Here is a 16,954-nt window from a genome sequence, read left to right as displayed (position 1 = left end):
TGTGTATGTAAAAAGTAGGGCATATATCTGTATGTGTCACATGTCCTAGCAGTGACAAACAGCCTATTTAGTTTTTCACTGCTATGAGTGCTGCTCCTCTCATAGGTTTGCATTGGAAATTCCCTTATATATGACCAAGTAGTAATTTCTGATCTATAAGAAGTAGCGCAAACCTGTTTGGTATGTTTGGAATGGTAGTGAGAAATACTGCTTACTGGTGCAGTTGGATTTTACATTACTATTTTAGAAATGCAACTTTTAGAAAGTGGGTCTTTCTCTGTGATTATGACTCTAGTGCTTAGCAGTATGGGTCCAATCCAAGTCTAGGGTAGAGTGACAGCTGGGCTTTCTGCATATTCCCCAGACAGCCATCCATCGGGAGGGTTAGGTGTGACGGAGTTACATCTGAATACTGATGGTCTTCCTGAGCTGGGATAGAGGGAGGCGGGGTTCACTTTACACTTGTATAGACTGTGTCCTGCCCTAAAACAAAGGGCTTGTTTACCCCCTACTGATGTCTGAGCCAGAGTAGGGGAGAAGGGAAATTCATCGAACTGATCAGATCTGGCTGGAATCTTCTCCCACCTTCTAGAAGCTGAGCATTGTTAATATAAGTAGAGGGGCTGTACCTCCATGTTTTTAGAGCCCTTTTGGGACTGAACCTCTGCCGGAAGGACTGCTGGGCTGTAGAAAGGACTCAGCTGGACTTCTCTTCTGTTGTTGCCCTGCTGCTGCTGGGTGGCATAAAGGACTCACCTAGATTGTTTTTCTGTATGTTGCCCTGCTACCCCCTGTACCCTGACATTGAACTGCCAAAGCGCTGTGCTGCTAGCAGGAGAGATCCCGACTGGGAGCAGTAACCCTGATGTGCAGGCCTGCCACTCGCAAGAGTTCTGCTGGGGTTCATTGGGGAGTGCCTGCTCCCTCGGAGCCCCTACATTAGTAGGATTGCCATGGAGCTGTGAGGCTGACCAATTTAGCTCCTTCAGAGACACGCAGTGCGCGCTTCATTTTCCCGTGAGCGTGCGAGAAGTGCTTTCATTGCCCAGAATCCTGCTGCCGCACCCTGGGGGGAGGGGGGAGTCAACCAAAGCACATTCCTACTACCAAGACACAGTCCCCATAATCAACGGCCACTGGCAGTCATTCCCCTTAAACTCTGCTGTTGGCCAGGGAGGGGACCGTGTACTAGAGCAACTCTGGATTTCTCAAGGAGGCAGGGCCTATGACTGAGGCCCACCGGCAACATCCACAACTCACCCCAGGCTTATCTTTGTGCCGTGGGCGAGGGTCACCAGTATCTCTAAAGGGCCATGACACCGCCTAGAAGATCTTGGACATGGCAGCAACACCATGCATACCCAGGCTGCCAGCAGATGCAAGCTGAGCGCGGGGGAAACCGAACGAGGCCTCCTCACGTGGTGCTGCAGTGGTGCTTCCCCACTTTCCCTTGTGGATGGATTGCGGAGGCATGACTGTCTTTTGGCCCTAGTGGAGGTAATCTCTGGTGAGGTCCCTTAAGACGTGCAAGGCCGTAGAGATCACCCTGTGCATTCAGAATCCTCACACTGCCATCAACCACATGCCTAAGGTCCTCATGTGGTGACAGTACTTTGTGATGCCGCCACTGCTCAGATGCATACCTCAGAAGAAGGTATCCTGCTGGTAGTGTTACAGTGGGAGCCCACGACAGAGGCCACCCCGGTTAAGAATTCTCTACATACGGAGTGATACACACTTTACCGTATTCACTGTGGTATGCATGCCGGTGTTCCTGTAACCTGCGATGGTGCTTACATTACCGCCTAATGTATAATAGCAGTGCAGGTGCTCTGGTAAACTCCGATATTACTAATGATAAGGGATGACCATGGTTGGGGATTTACATACTGCAGGGATGGTGAACCACTCTTGTGTTGTTCCCTCTCCCTAACCTATCCTGATGTTATGGTGTAGGAAGGTACCATCTTGCCTGGCATGTTACCCCCATTTTTCACTGTATATATGTTGTTTTAGTTGTATGTGTCACTTGGACCCTGTCATCCAGGGCCCCAGTGCTCATAAGTGTGCCTGAATGTGTTACCTGTGTAGTGACTAACTGTCTCACTGAGGCTCTGCTAATCAGAACCTCAGTGGTTATGCTCTCTCATTTCTTTCAAATTGTCACTAACAGGCTAGTGACCAATTTTACCAATTTACATTGGCTTACTGGGACACCCTTATAATTCCCTAGTATATGGTACTGAGGTACCCAGGGTATTGGGGTTCCAGGAGATCCCTATGGGCTGCAGCATTTCTTTTGCCACCCATAGGGAGCTCTGACAATTCTTACACAGGCCTGCCACTGCAGCCTGAGTGAAATAACGTCCACGTTATTTCACAGCCATTTTACACTGCACCTAAGTAACTTATAAGTCACCTATATGTCTAACCTTTACCTGGTAAAGGTTAGGTGCAAAGTTACTTAGTGTGAGGGCACCCTGGCACTAGCCAAGGTGCCCCCACATTGTTCAGGGTCAATTCCCCGGACTTTGTGAGTGCGGGGACACCATTACACGCGTGCACTACATATAGGTCACTACCTATATGTAGCTTCACAATGGTAACTCCGAATATGGCCATGTAACATGTCTATGATCATGGAATTGCCCCCTCCATGCCATCCTGGCATAGTTGGCACAATCCCATGATCCCAGTGGTCTGTAGCACAGACCCTGGTACTGCCAAACTGCCTTTCCTGGGGTTTCACTGCAGCTGCTGCCAACCCCTCAGACAGGTTTCTGCCCTCCTGGGGTCAAGCCAGGCTTGTCCCAGGATGGCAGAACAAAGGACTTCCTCTGAGAGAGGGTGTTACACCCTCTCCCTTTGGAAAATGGTGTGAAGGCAGGGGAGGAGTAGCCTCCCCCAGCCTCTGGAAATGCTTTCATGGGCACATTTGGTGCCCATTTCTGCATAAGCCAGTCTACACCGGTTCAGGGACCCCTTAGCCCTGCTCTGGCGCGAAACTGGACAAAGGAAAGGGGAGTGACCACTCCTCTGACCTGCACCTCCCCTGGGAGGTGTCCAGAGCTCCTCCAGTGTGCTCCAGACCTCTGCCATCTTGGAAACAGAGGTGCTGCTGGCACACTGGACTGCTCTGAGTGGCCAGTGCCACCAGGTGACGTCAGAGACTCCTTCTGATAGGCTCCTTCAGGTGTTGCTAGCCTATCCTCTCTCCTAGGTAGCCAAACCCTCTTTTCTGGCTATTTAGGGTCTCTGTCTCTGGGGAAACTTTAGATAACGAATGCAAGAGCTCATCCGAGTTCCTCTGCATCTCTCTCTTCACCTTCTGCCAAGGAATCGACTGCTGACCGCGCTGGAAGCCTGCAAAACTGCAACATAGTAGCAAAGACGACTACTGCAACTCTGTAACGCTGATCCTGCCGCCTTCTCGACTGTTTTCCTGGTGGTGCATGCTGTGGGGGTAGTCTGCCTCCTCTCTGCACTAGAAATCTCCCGTGGGTCGACGGAATCTTCCCCCCTGCAACCGCAGGCACCAAAGAACTGCATTACCGGTCCCTTGGGTCTCCTCTCAGCACGACGAGCGAGGTCCCTTGAATCCAGCAACTCTGTCCAAGTGACTCCCACAGTCCAGTGACTCTTCAGTCCAAGTTTGGTGGAGGTAAGTCCTTGCCTCCCCACGCCAGACTGCATTGCTGGGAACCGCGACTTTTGCAGCTACTCCGGCCCCTGTGCACTTCCGGCAGAAATCCTTTGTGCACAGCCAAGCCTGGGTCCACGGCACTCTAACCTGCATTGCACGACTTTCTAAGTTGGTCTCCGGCGACGTGGGACTCCTTTGTGCAACTTCGGGTGAGCACCGTTTCACGCATCCTCGTAGTGCCTGTTTCTGGCACTTCTCCGGGTGCTACCTGCTGCTGAGAGGGCTCCTTGTCTTGCTCGGCGTCCCCTCTGTCTCCTTACGCAATTTGCGACATCCTGGTCCCTCCTGGGCCACAGCAGCATCCAAAAACACTAACCGCACGATTTGCAGCTAGCAAGGCTTGTTGGCGGTCTTTCGGTGGAAAAACACTTCTGCACGACTCTCCACGGCGTGAGGGGTCCGTCCTCCAAAGGGGAAGTCTCTAGCCCTTGTCGTTCCTGCAGAAACCTAAGCTTCTACTGTCCAGTAGCAGCTTCTTTGCACCCACAGCTGGCATTTCCTGGGCATCTGCCCATCTCCGACTTGCTTGTGACTTTTGGACTCGGTCCCCTTGTTCCACAGGTACCCTCGACTGGAAATCCATCGTTGTTGCATTGCTGGTTTGTGTCTTTCCTGCAGAATTCCCCTATCACGACTTCTTTGTCCTTGGGGGAACTTTAGTGCACTTTGCACTCACTTTTCAGGGTCTTGGGGTGGGCTATTTTTCTAACCCTCACTATTTTCTAATAGTCCCAGCGACCCTCTACAAGGTCACATAGGTTTGGGGTCCATTTGTGGTTCGCATTCCACTTTTGGAGTATATGGTTTGTGTTGCCCCTATCCCTATGTGTCCCCATTGCATCCTATTGTAACTATACATTGTTTGCACTGTTTTCTAAGACTATACTGCATATTTTTGGTATTGTGTACATATATCTTGTGTATATTTGCTATCTTCATACTGAGGGTACACTCTGAGATACTTTGGCATATTGTCATAAAAATAAAGTACCTTTATTTTTAGTATAACTGTGTATTGTGTTTTCTTATGATATTGTGCAAGTGACACTTGTGGTACTGTAGGAGCTTCACTTGTCTCCTAGTTCAGCCTAAGCTGCTCTGCTAAGCTACCATTATCTATCAGCCTATGCTGCTAGACACCTCTTCTACACTAATAAGGGATACCTGGGCCTGGTGCAAGGTGTAAGTACCCCTTGGTGCTCACTACAAGCCAGTCCAGCCTCCTACATATGGTTTATGTTGTTTTGCTCTAGGAGGATAACAAACTAATGTCAGGATCTGCCTGGGGTGCACCTGGAAGGTGGCAGGACAAGGGCAACACCGACATCTTGCCTTTATGGCAAGACAGTGATGTGGTGACAATTACCTGGTGAGTAAAGCAATTACTGATCTATGATGTTTGGGTCTAGGATGTAAGCGTGATATACTTTTTTTTTTTTTTTTTTTTACATAATACTATGTGAAGTTTCTTTTGTGGTGTATTTATTGGGTCACTGGGGTGGGTGTGTTGTGCAAACGCTTTACCCATGACCTCTGGAGATAAGCCAGACTGCTCTGAGCCAACCTAACTTGGGTGAGCACAGGTTATCTTTGAGGTGTAACTTACTCACCCTGACTAGAGTGGTAGGTTCTGCCTGGCTGCGGTGCATACCCTTGCCACCCACAAACCCCATTTCTAACAAAAGCTTATTGGTAACCTGAACGAGCTTAAGCTGTGGAGCACTGTCCACAAACATGTCAATATCCCTCACATGTTTACCACCGGCTACATGTTCTTAAAGGGTTGCATTATTGGTGAAAATGAATTAACGTATGAAAGAGTGTGACTTCTAGCTTGTATATATACCTCCTAGTTCACAACCTACAAACTTTTAAATCCAAACTCCCTTAGCAATGTAAGCTTGCAGTACGTAGTCACAAGTATTATGCGACCATCAGCACATGCTTCTATCGCGCTTCAGTTCAGGTTTATGGGTCATATATCATACATGTGCACATCACATGTAGGCATACCAATGTAGTGCCAATCTTTTTTGTCCTGAAGAACTCAAGCTGTATCCCTACCATGTGACGCTTCCGACACCCTGAGCGTTGCCTGCGGGTTCCTCTAGGGTCTTCATTAAGCCCCACACTGTTTAATATTTACATAAGACGCGCGACCGCCATCGTCCAGTCATGCAGTACGGACGTTCTGTCATATGCGGATGACACACAAATCTACCTCTGTTGCCTACAATCCTGCGGTTGCACCTGCCTCCTTCTATCAATGCATCCAAGCCGTGGCCAGATGGATGTCCTCGAAGTACCTCAAGTTCAGCAGGGGCAAAAATGAGGCTCTCTTCTTCGGCAAACACTCAACAGACAGGTGTCCCTGTGGGTAGCCACTTGGACCCACTGATACTCGTGCATCTTGGCGCCATAGTATACCACCATCTCCTCTTCGCTCAACAAACTACGGCATGTGGTGGCCAACCTGTTTTGCTCTCAAGATGTTGAGAAAAATTCTGCTTCTCCTTCCAGAAACGCTAAGCTCACTGATGTCCATGCACTCCATACCCTGCACTGGACCATGGGGACTCCTTATACTTGGGCACCATGAACTATTCGGGGCGCCGGCTCCAGGTGCTGCAGCTAGACTGCTTCCGAAGCGCCCGTCACCGCTTCTGGCCCGGACAAGATCAAAAATCCTCACCAGTAGCCGGTTAAGAGGAAGAAGTTAGTCTGCTTAGTTCACAACGCCCTCTACAGGAAAAGGCCCGCTATCTTCAATCCGAAGTCCAGCTCTATGGCCCACCATGCGCCCTCCAGGCAGCTTCCGGGAGCTTTCGTGCAATCCCATCAAAAAGAGTCGCCGAGGTGGTCGCTCCTTCTGGTTCTTAACCAATAAAACGAGGAACACCTGCCTTTTCGGCTTTAACCCCTCCCTCGACTTGTTGGTGAGTAAGTCAATCCTCAAAACCTGGCGTCTTGATCTTCCATCCTGCCCTGCTCTGCTCTTCCTTTTTGGATCCTAGTGACACGATGCCCCCATTGGTGACAGTTTGCACTTTAAAAATACCTTACCTAGACATACATATACAAACCCTTGTCAGTCCTCGCATTTGAAAAACAAAATGCCTTTTTGGCTGATGGGTCATCGAAGGGGGCTGGTCACAGCCTTTGGACCATGTACCACAGCCACCATGAAGGTCACTTTACCGGACTCTTACCTTGACCTCTCCTGGTTAGTTGGGCTACAGTTAGAGAGAGAAAGGACAACAGAACTGGGATAGAAGGAAGTAACAAGCAGCTTAAGACTCGGCGTTCAGTGCTGCACAATCTCCTGAATAAATCTAGCTTCGCTATAAAAGAGAAGCAGAGGAGTGCAGTGTCTGTAGATCCTTCTGGAGTAGCCCACGTAGATGCTCCAGACACAGGACCACACAACAGGAGGGTTGCAGAGAACAAGAGTGGGCGATGCCGGATGCAACTCAACAACCACTGGAACCATGAGGTGCAGCTCAGCCCTATCGCGAAAGTCATAAAATGTTCTCAGCAGAACGAACAACCCTGGATGAATCAGGATCAATACATAAAGTGAGCCAACTTTGATGCAGCCGGAGAAGGCAAGAATAAGCGTCTCTTTTAGGTGGAACTCAGGATGTTGGAAACAAAAGTGAGATCAGTCCTCAGGACCACCCTCTCTCGATGTACATCCACTTCAGTCACAGAAGGCCTGAGGGTCTCTGACATACGCTGCAGAATGAATTCTAACCAGACAAGAAGTGTGCAGCTTCATGTCTCCAGAGGCTCTGGAATCAGTCTGAGAAGGACCAGCCTCAAGTATTGGAGATCGCAGGTCACTTGACACGAGGTGACAGATGCTCGTCAACCTCATTAGAAGTGCACACAGAGTCCACTCGTAGGTTCCTGCAGGCTCCACCTGGATGCCTGAGTCCATAAGATCTCTAGACAAGGGCCAAAGGTCTCCAATGACAAATTAGCGGGTTGATTTTCTTTGGCAAAGCTCAATATCTGAACTGTGATCCTTTTCTTGTATACTGTGTTCTCATGGACTATCTCCTGGCTCTGGCCAGGATGTCCAAGTTCTCTAAGGAGAGGCCTGAGGCAGTGAAGGTCCCCTCAGACGGAGGCCTTCAAAAAACCAGGACCTTAAGTTAAGGAAGGGTGAGATGGTGTGCGTTTCTTCATCTCTTATTGGACATCAGACCTATACAAGGGGAGAGAGTCTTGTTCTCTCAGAAGGCCTAGAAGGTTTGAACACAAGATTTGGCAAAGACAAGCAGGTCCCATAAGAACAACAGTGAACCCAGGGAAGCCCTTGGTATTCTGCAGGACACTCATGTTCAGAGCACAAAAGATTGTCCCTCTCAGATCAACATCCAGAGAAGCAGAACATTTACCTATCCAGGACGAGGACAGCATCAGCCTGGAGTTCTGGAGAAATCAAAGGCCGAGCACCCAGAGGCTTCACAGTGGGGCCAGGGGTTTCTGGATGAGATTTCCACTCATGAAGGAGAAGGGCTCTGAGGTCTGAGGGGAGCGAACTCCATAAAACGGACCCACAGGACCCTGATGATGGACATCCCACACAGGGGAGTTATGGTAGAGACCACCCCGTTCTTCCTCATCTTACGACGGCCACAGCCTTCTGTTCGAGGGCCATCACCAACCTGGACCTGACCACCGGACGGAATGCTTTTAGGGGAAAGAGAGGTTTAGGCTGCGGCAAGTTGAGATTATCCAGATCAGTGTCGCTTCCCTGAAGAGAGTAAAACATAGTGGTAATTCAGAAACTACAGAGATGGTGGACGTAGCTATTGCAAATGTGTCTCTCAAGCAGTCCCTATCCTACTGGTTGAAACTGAAACCCACAGAGAGTGCAATGTTTCTGCAGTTTCCTTAAAACCTCATTTTACTCCAGTGAGCCTCTAATTTACTGTATCCATTTTGGTCCTTAAAAATATGATAGCTGTTTTCAGAAATACGTGCTTAGATAAACCAGAGATGTTCAAGGAATTAGAAGCTGTTACACACAGAGCGCTCAACCATCTACCAAGCTGCTTTTCTCATTCTTCAGCTAATGAAATCATCAATGCACCCCAACAGCAACTCTGTCCTTTTGGATAATGTTTCGTTCAAATTATTTGCAAACGCACCTTTTTGACAGTAGTAGAAGCATGTTTTAGTTAGAAAGGAAGGTACACGAGCTGGGAAACCATAGCACCCTGCTAAAGAGGTCCCTGCCCATGGGTGGCCAAGGAGAGGTCGTGTCAGGCCAGAGCGGACTGTCTCAAGGCATGGACAGAGACTGGACTGGACCTGGACCCGAACCCCGGCGAGAGCCTGCCTGGGGGCGCCCCCCCTCCTCCTCCGGGTCAGATCGGGTCTCTTGGTGAAACACAGATGAGAGTGAATATGCGCTATGAGCAGCGTTGGAACAGTTGCGCCAACAGACAGACCCAAAGGCCTCTCCGAGATGCTGGGCGGCCACGCAGAGCCAGTAACTCCAGCGCAGGATACCTTAGACGTGCAATCTCTTTCCCGCCTTCGGATCTACAAAGACCCAAACGAACGAGGAGAGTAAATGAAATATTTTCCTAAAAGGGGGCTAGAGAGAGTTCAGAGGAGAAGGTTTGAAAGCTCCCCTGAGTCTAACCAGAGAAGAACAGAACAGAAACAGACGAGCACATGAAAAATCCGTCTTTCCAAAGAGAGAGGACATTAGGCGTGACGCACTTTATAACCAGATGAGGTGAAACACGCAACCATTCCTCATGGTTGTAAACTTCAGGGTACACTTACTTCAGGGTACACTTACATCAGGAGACACAGTTCTGAAAAGAGAAGGGGCGGAGAGATAACACAGGGTCTGACACACGTCCGCGTCAGCTTACCTTCTCCATGTCGATGAGCGCCACAGGAATGTTGCGTCCCACCACCACCATGACTGTTCGGCCACAGTTGTCCACACCTGCGGGCACAAAAAGGGGCATTACACAACCTTCCAGAGACCGACTGCCTGCGCGGTGTGGGGCTTGTGGTGACCACTGCACACAGGGAATGTCCACACAAAGGCACACTTAAATACCATGACACCAACCACAGGTTCGCTCGGACAGGAGGTGGTCTGGGCCACCGACCACCTCTCACTGGCGCTGCAACAAAAATCTGAGATGGGATACAACTGCTGACAAATGTTAAAATTCAGAGCGCAATACTGACGTGCAGCTGCAGAATCAAAGGTAGTTTAGACGCAGATTTCCTGATTGTAAGGAAATGCCTCCTTGGCATGGTTACCCCCTGACTTTTTGCCTTTTTGCTGATGCCAGTTATGATTGAGTGTGCTGGGACCCTGCTAAACAGGCCCCATCACCAGTCTTCTTTCCCTAAACTGTACCTTTGTTCCCACAATTGGCACACCCTGGCACCCAGATAAGTCCCTTGTAAATGGTACCCCTGGTACCAAGGGCCCTGATGCCAGGGAAGGTCTCTAAGGGCTGCAGCATGTCTTATGCCACCCTGGGGACCCCTCACTCAGCACAGACACACTGCTTCACAGCTTGTCTGTGCTGGTGGGGAGAAAATGACTAAATCGACATGGCACTCCCCTCAGGATGCCATGCCAACCTCACACTGCCTGTGGCATAGGTAAGTCACCCCTCTAACCGGCCTTACAGCCCTAAGGCAGGGTGCACTATACCATAGGTGAGGGCATAGGTGCATGAGCACTATGCCCCTACAGTGTCTAAGCAAAACCTTAGACATTGTAAGTGCAGGGTAGCCATAAGAGTATATGGTCTGGGAGTTTGTCAAGCACGAACTCCACAGTTCCATAATGGCAACACTGAAATCTAGGAAGTTTGGTATCAAACTTCTCAGCACAATAAATGCACACTGATGCCAGTGTGGGATTTATTGTAAATTGCACCCAGAGGGCATCTTAGAGATGCCCGCTGAATACCGGTCCGACTCCTAGTGCTAGGCTGATCAGTTTCTGCCAGCCTGCCACAACCAGACGAGTTGCTGGCCACATAGGGAGAGTGCCTTTGTCACTCTGTGGCCAGGAACAAAGCCTGTACTGGGTGGAGGTGCTTCTCACCTCCCCCTGCAGGAACTGTAACACCTGGCGGTGAGCCTCAAAGGCTCATGCCTTTTGTTACAGCGCCCCAGGGCATCCCAGCTAGTGGAGATGCCCGACCCCTCCGCCCACTGCCCCCACTTTTGGCGGCAAGGCTGGAGGATATAACGAGAAAAACAAGGAGGAGTCACCCACCAGTCAGACCAGCCCCTAAGGTGTCCTGAGCTGAGATGACCCCTGCCTTTAGAAATCCTCCATCTTATGCTTGGAGGATTCCCCCAATAGGAATAGGGATGTGCCCCCCTCAGGGAGGAGGCACAAAGTGGGTGTAACCATCCTCCAGGACAGTAGCCATTGGCTACTGCCCCCCAGACCTAAACACACCCCTAAAGTTAGTATTTAGGGGCACCCCAGAACCCAGGAAATTAGATTCCTGCAACCTGAAACAAGAAGGACGACTGCTGACCTGAAAGCCCTGCAGAGACGACAACTGCTTTGGCCCCAGCCCCACCGGCCTGTCTCCTGACTCGAACAAAACTGCAACGCGACGCATCCGACAGGGACCAGTGACCTCTGAAGCCTCAGAGGACTGCCCTGAACCAAAAGAACCTTACTCTTCCCGCCGGAAGCATGAGACTTCACCCTCTGCACCCGACGCCCCCTGCTCGAGCTCCGGAGAACCAACACTACAGGGAGGACTCCAAGGCGACTGCGACCTTGTGAGTAGCCCGAGACAACCCCCCTGGAACCCCACAGAGACACATGCAGAGAGAATCCAGAGGCTCCCCCTGACCGCGACTGCCTGTAAGAAGGAACCCGACGCCTGGACCAACCACTGCACCTGCAGCCCCCAGGACCAGAAGGAACTGAACCTCAGTGCATGAGTGACCCTCAGGCGACCCTCTGCCTAGCCCAGTCGGTGGCTGGCCTGAGAAGCGCCCCCTGTGCCTGCCTGCACCGCTAGAGTGACCCACGGGTCCCTTCATTGATTCTAACACAAAACCCGACGTCTGCTTTGCACACTGCACCCGGCCGCCCCTGTGCCGCTGAGGGTGTGTTTTGTGTGCCTACTTGTGTCCTCCCCAGTGCTCTACAAAGCCACCCTGGTCTGCCCTCCGAGGACGCGGGTACTTACCTGCTGGCAGACTGGAACCAGAGCAACCCTGATCTTCATAGGCACCTATGTGTTTTGGGCTCCTCTTTGACCTCTGCACCTGACCGGCCCTGTGCTGCTGGTGTGGTAACTTTGGGGTTGCCTTGAACCCCCAACGGTGGGCTGCCTATGCCCAGGAACTTAGACTTGTAAGTGTCTTACTTACCTCACTATCTATCCTTTACTTACCTCCCCCAGGAACTGTTGATTTTTGCAGTGTCCGCTTTTAAAATAGCTTATTGCCATTTTACTAAAACTGTATATGTTATTGCTCTAATTCAAAGTTCTATACTTACCTGTGTGGAGTACCTTGCACTCTATGTGTTTACTTCAAATCTTGAACTTGTAGCTCTAAAAATAAATTAAGAAAATATATTTTTCTATATAAAACCTATTGGCCCGGAGTTAAGTCTTTGAGTGTGTGTTCTCGTTTATTGCCTGTGTGTGTACAACAAATGCTTAACACTACCCTCTGATAAGCCTACTGCTCGACCACACTACCACAAAATAGAGCATTAGAATCATCTACTTTTGCCGCTATCTTACCTCTAAGGGGAACCCTTGGACTCTGTGTACACTATATCTCACTTTGAGATTGTATATACAGAGCCAACTTCCTACATTGATTAAATAGTTCAACAAATCCAGTGTGACAACATTTCAGTAGGTGACTAAAAACTGGCCCTGATTTCCAATGCACACTGTTGGGATGGGCAAGATTTGTGCATGGTAAGGTGGCATGCACCCCTGCTCTAGGTAGCTTCACTGCATGGGAAAATGACAACCTGAATGTATTTTGGCCCCAGCACAGGCGCAGCCCTGCATGTGTGCTGGTGTCTAGGGTCACAACTGGCCGCAAGGCCCAGGGCCCGCTCGGAGGTCAGCGTGCTCTCTAGCGCACAGAAGACTATCATCTGCGTCATCTGGGACATGTACTGCGAGCAGCGGTGGCAGCGTACCCCCTCTGAATCCAGATTATCAACAAGCCTTTATCAGTCCAAGGAGAGAGCCATGCCTCCAGGCCCGCTGTGTACGGCTTACACGTCATGCACAGACCATGTGCTGATATTTCTGAATGTGCGCCCAGGGCACCTGTGTCTACGGGAGCTGCCAGCAGTCTGTGAATGCTGAAGCCAGGGGGTTCATGGTGGGGTACCCCTGGTTTGGCATGGCACCGGCTGGAGGCTGTGAGACGGCCTGCGAAGGCACTAGATCTGCACCCCTGACCTGCTGCCTTTAGAAGTGACGTTGACTGGGCCTCCATGGACACCGCCGTTTGACTGATGGTGGAGACTGAGGCGGGTCAGGAGATTCAGTTGTTGGAGGGAAGAAGTTTCTGGCCAGGCCTGGTGCTCTCCTCTTCTCAGAGGGGCTCATCTAGGGAGGCTGATGGCTGCCAGGGGCGCAGCTCTACAGTTGTGTTCACTGACTAGCCCCCTCCCCCTCCTCTCCTCTCCTCTCCACAGCGCCTTGAGACCCTTGCGGGTGAGTAGTGTGCTTTACAAATTCCTGACTGATTGATTGATTGAATGGGAACGTGGAGTCAGCTTCATCCCGATCTGGGACAACCATCATCTTACAAAATGACTGTTCGCTGCAGGAGGAAAATGAAACGTTTAACTAGCTTCTGGACTTTAGCAATTATTTACACATTTTTGTGTCTGTAAATAATTTAAAAGTAAATCCCAACGTTGCCACTTGGTGTGACTTGCAGGCTCAGTGACCATCGTCAGTGACCCCCGAGAACACCCGAAGGGCCGGCTCATCGTCTCAGTGACCCCTGTGAACACCCGAAGGGCCGGCTCATCGTCTCAGTGAGCCCCAAGAACACCAGAAGGGCCGGCTCATCGTCTCAGTGACCCCCGAGAACACCCGAAGGGCCGGCTCATCGTCTCAGTGACCCCCGTGAACACCCGAAGGGCCGGCTCATCGTCTCAGTGACCCCGAGAACACCCGAAGGGCCGGCTCATCATCTCAGTGACCACCGAGAACACCAGAAGGGCTGGCTCATCTTAGTCACCCCTGTGGCGTCCACAGAAGAGCTTCCCTGTGTGGTTCAAGTACCGTGTGGTGGACATTCCCCACACCGCGTGGTGGACATTCCCTACACTGCATGGTGGACATTCCCTACACTGTGTTGGGCACACCGCGTGGTGGACACCCGCGTGGTGGACATTCCCTACACTGCGTGGTGGACATTCCCTACACTGTGTTGGGCACACCGCATGGTGGACACCCGCGTGGTGGACATTGCCCACAATGCGGGCTGCTTTAACTCAGTCTTTTCCTCCCACCCTCGCTACCCTGAGAGTCAGGTGCACATGTGGCCTAGTTTGAGGCTCTAAAGTAAGAGGGACCCCAGAGGCACAGGACCCCAAGACCCAAAGTTGCAGTCTAGCAGCCCCTGCCCGTCCCTGTGGCCCCCAAGAACAGGATCAAACTCAAATAGTGCCCTGTTTTGGAAATCCAAACCTCCCTTCATGTGACTCCCAAAATGTCCATCACCTCAGTTCAAAAGCAATAAAAAGGTACCTTAGAGCCAGCCCTGCAATATGCACTGCAGCTCGGACACAACTCCCCCGCGCCGGGGGAGGGGACTCCCCGAGCACTACTGACCACCTCCGGTGCCAGAGGTTCGAAGACTTCAGAAAGGCACATGGGCGAGCTGAGCGAGGGTCCTGCCTTAGATGTCCAGCACGTCAAAGACTATCCCTGAAGATGAAACACGGCTCGCAGCGCTCACCTGTGGTACAAAGCTCGCAGCGCTACAAGACTTGCAGCGCTCACCTGTCTGGTACAAGGCTAGCAGCGCTCACCTGTCTGGTACAAGGCTTGCAGCGCTCACCTGTCTGGTACAAGGCTCGCAGCGCTCACCTGTCTGGTACAAGGCTCGCAGCGCTCACCTGTCTGGTACAAGGCTCGCAGCGCTCACCTGTCTGGTACAAATCTCGCGGCGCTTCAAGGCTCGCAGCGCTCGCCTGTCTGGTACAAGGCTTGGAGCGCTACAAGGCTCACAGGGCTACAAGGCTCATCTGTCTGGTACAAAGCTTGCAGCGCTCTCCTGTCTGGTACAAAGCTTGCAGCGCTCTCCTGTCTGGTACAAAGCTCGCAGCGCTCTCCTGTCTGGTACAAAGCTCGCAGCGCTCTCCTGTCTGGTACAAAGCTCGCAGCGCTCTCCTGTCTGGTACAAAGCTCGCAGCGCTCTCCTGTCTGGTACAAAGCTCGCAGCGCTCTCCTGTCTGGTACAAAGCTCGCAGCGCTCTCCTGTCTGGTACAAAGCTCGCAGCGCTCTCCTGTCTGGTACAAAGCTCGCAGCGCTCTGCTGTGGTACAAGGCTTGCAGCGCTACAAAGCTCGCAGCGCTCACCTGTGGTACAAAGCTCGCAGCGCTCTGCTGTGGTACAAGGCTTGCAGCGCTACAAAGCTCGCAGCGCTCACCTGTGGTACAAAGCTCGCAGCGCTACAAGGCTCACAGCGCTCACATGTGGTACAAAGCTCGCAGCGCTCTCCTGTGGTACAAGGCTCGCAGCGCTACAAAGCTCACAGCGCTCACCTGTCTGGTACAAAGCTCGCATCGCTACAAGGCTCGCAGCGCTCACCTGTCTGGTACAAAGTTTGCAGCGCTACATAGTTCGCAGCACTACAAAGCTCGCAGCGCTACACGGCTTGCAGTGCTCACCTGTCTGGTACAAGGCTCGGAGGGCCGCGATGTCGGAGAGGTCTTCGGTCCTCGCCCGTGTTAGCCAGCGGTTGTAGCTGAAAGGAAGAGCGGAAATTAGGTTAACCCCAAGTGCTTCGGGTTGTTGCTCAGACCGCAGCATCTTGACTTCAGAAGGGAACGAGGCTCCGGTGTTGGGGTTTTCCCATCCGTGTGCGATGTGACGCAAAGGGGGAGCCTCAACTCTACATCCTGGACGCGCACTGGCACCCTGGACGCACACTGGCACCCTGGCCACACACAGCCACCCTGGACGCGTACTGGCACCCTGGACGCGCACTGGCAACCTGGATGCGTACTGGACGCACACTGGCACCCTGGCAACACACAGCCACCCTGGACGCACACAACCACCCTTGACGCACACAACCACCCTTGACGCACACAACCACCCTTGACGCACACAACCACCCTGGACGCGTACTGGATGCACACAGCCACATTGGACGCACACTGGCACCCTGGCCACACACAGCCACCCTGGACGCGCGCGCACTGGCAACCTGGATGCGTACTGGCAACCTGGATGCGCACTGGACACACACTGGCACCCTGGCAACACACAGCCACCCTCGACGCACACAGCCACCCTGGATGCGCACTGGCACCCTCGACGCACACAACCACCCTCGACGCACACAACCACCCTCGACGCACACAACCACCCTCGACGCACACTGGCACCCTGGACGCACACTGGCACCCTGGACGCACACAGCCACCCTGGACGTGCACTGGCACCCTGGACGCACACAGCCACCCTGAAAGCGCACTGGACGCACACTGGCACCCTGGCCACACACAGCCACCCTGGACGCGCACAGCCACCATCGACGCGCACAGCCACCATCGACGCGCACAGCCACACTGGACGCACACAGCCACACTGGACGCACACAGCCACACTGGACGCACACAGGCACACTGGACGCACACAGGCACACTGGACGCACACAGGCACACTGGACGCACACAGGCCCCCCTGGCACGTATGACGTTCAGGCACATTGTAGGAACTTGGCTCTGTACATACTATCTCAAAATGAGAGTGTGCACAGAGCCAAGGGTTCCCCTTAGAGGTTGATAGTGGCAAAATTAGATAATCCTAATGCTCTATTTTGTGGTAGTGTGGTCGAGCCGTAGGCTTATCAGAGGGTAGTGTTAAGCATTTGTTGTACACACCCAGGCAATAAATGAGGAACACACATTCAAAGATTTAACTCCAGGCCAATAGGTTTTCATATAGAAAAATATATTTTCTTAATTTATTTTTAGAACCACAAGATTCAAGATTTGAGGT

The 16,954-nt window shown here is 51.8% G+C and overlaps 1 protein-coding gene across 1 annotated transcript in view; it reads right to left on the bottom strand.

Moving 5' to 3' along the window:
- GDAP2 (ganglioside induced differentiation associated protein 2) overlaps positions 1–16,954 on the bottom strand; it is a 146,062-nt gene that overhangs the window by 18,540 nt on the left and 110,568 nt on the right. The window contains exons 7-8 of the mRNA XM_069203590.1: positions 15,616–15,692; positions 9,601–9,677 (exon numbers count right to left, since the gene is read on the bottom strand). Of these exons, the coding sequence (XP_069059691.1) occupies positions 9,601–9,677; positions 15,616–15,692 (154 nt within the window). The remainder of the gene's footprint in view (positions 1–9,600; positions 9,678–15,615; positions 15,693–16,954) is intronic.

Source organism: Pleurodeles waltl, chromosome 8 (assembly GCF_031143425.1).
Source record: "Pleurodeles waltl isolate 20211129_DDA chromosome 8, aPleWal1.hap1.20221129, whole genome shotgun sequence".
In the NCBI taxonomy this organism is placed as follows: domain Eukaryota; kingdom Metazoa; phylum Chordata; class Amphibia; order Caudata; family Salamandridae; genus Pleurodeles; species Pleurodeles waltl.
Note: the sequence above shows the minus strand (reverse complement) of the source record. Positions and strands in the feature narration are given on the sequence as shown.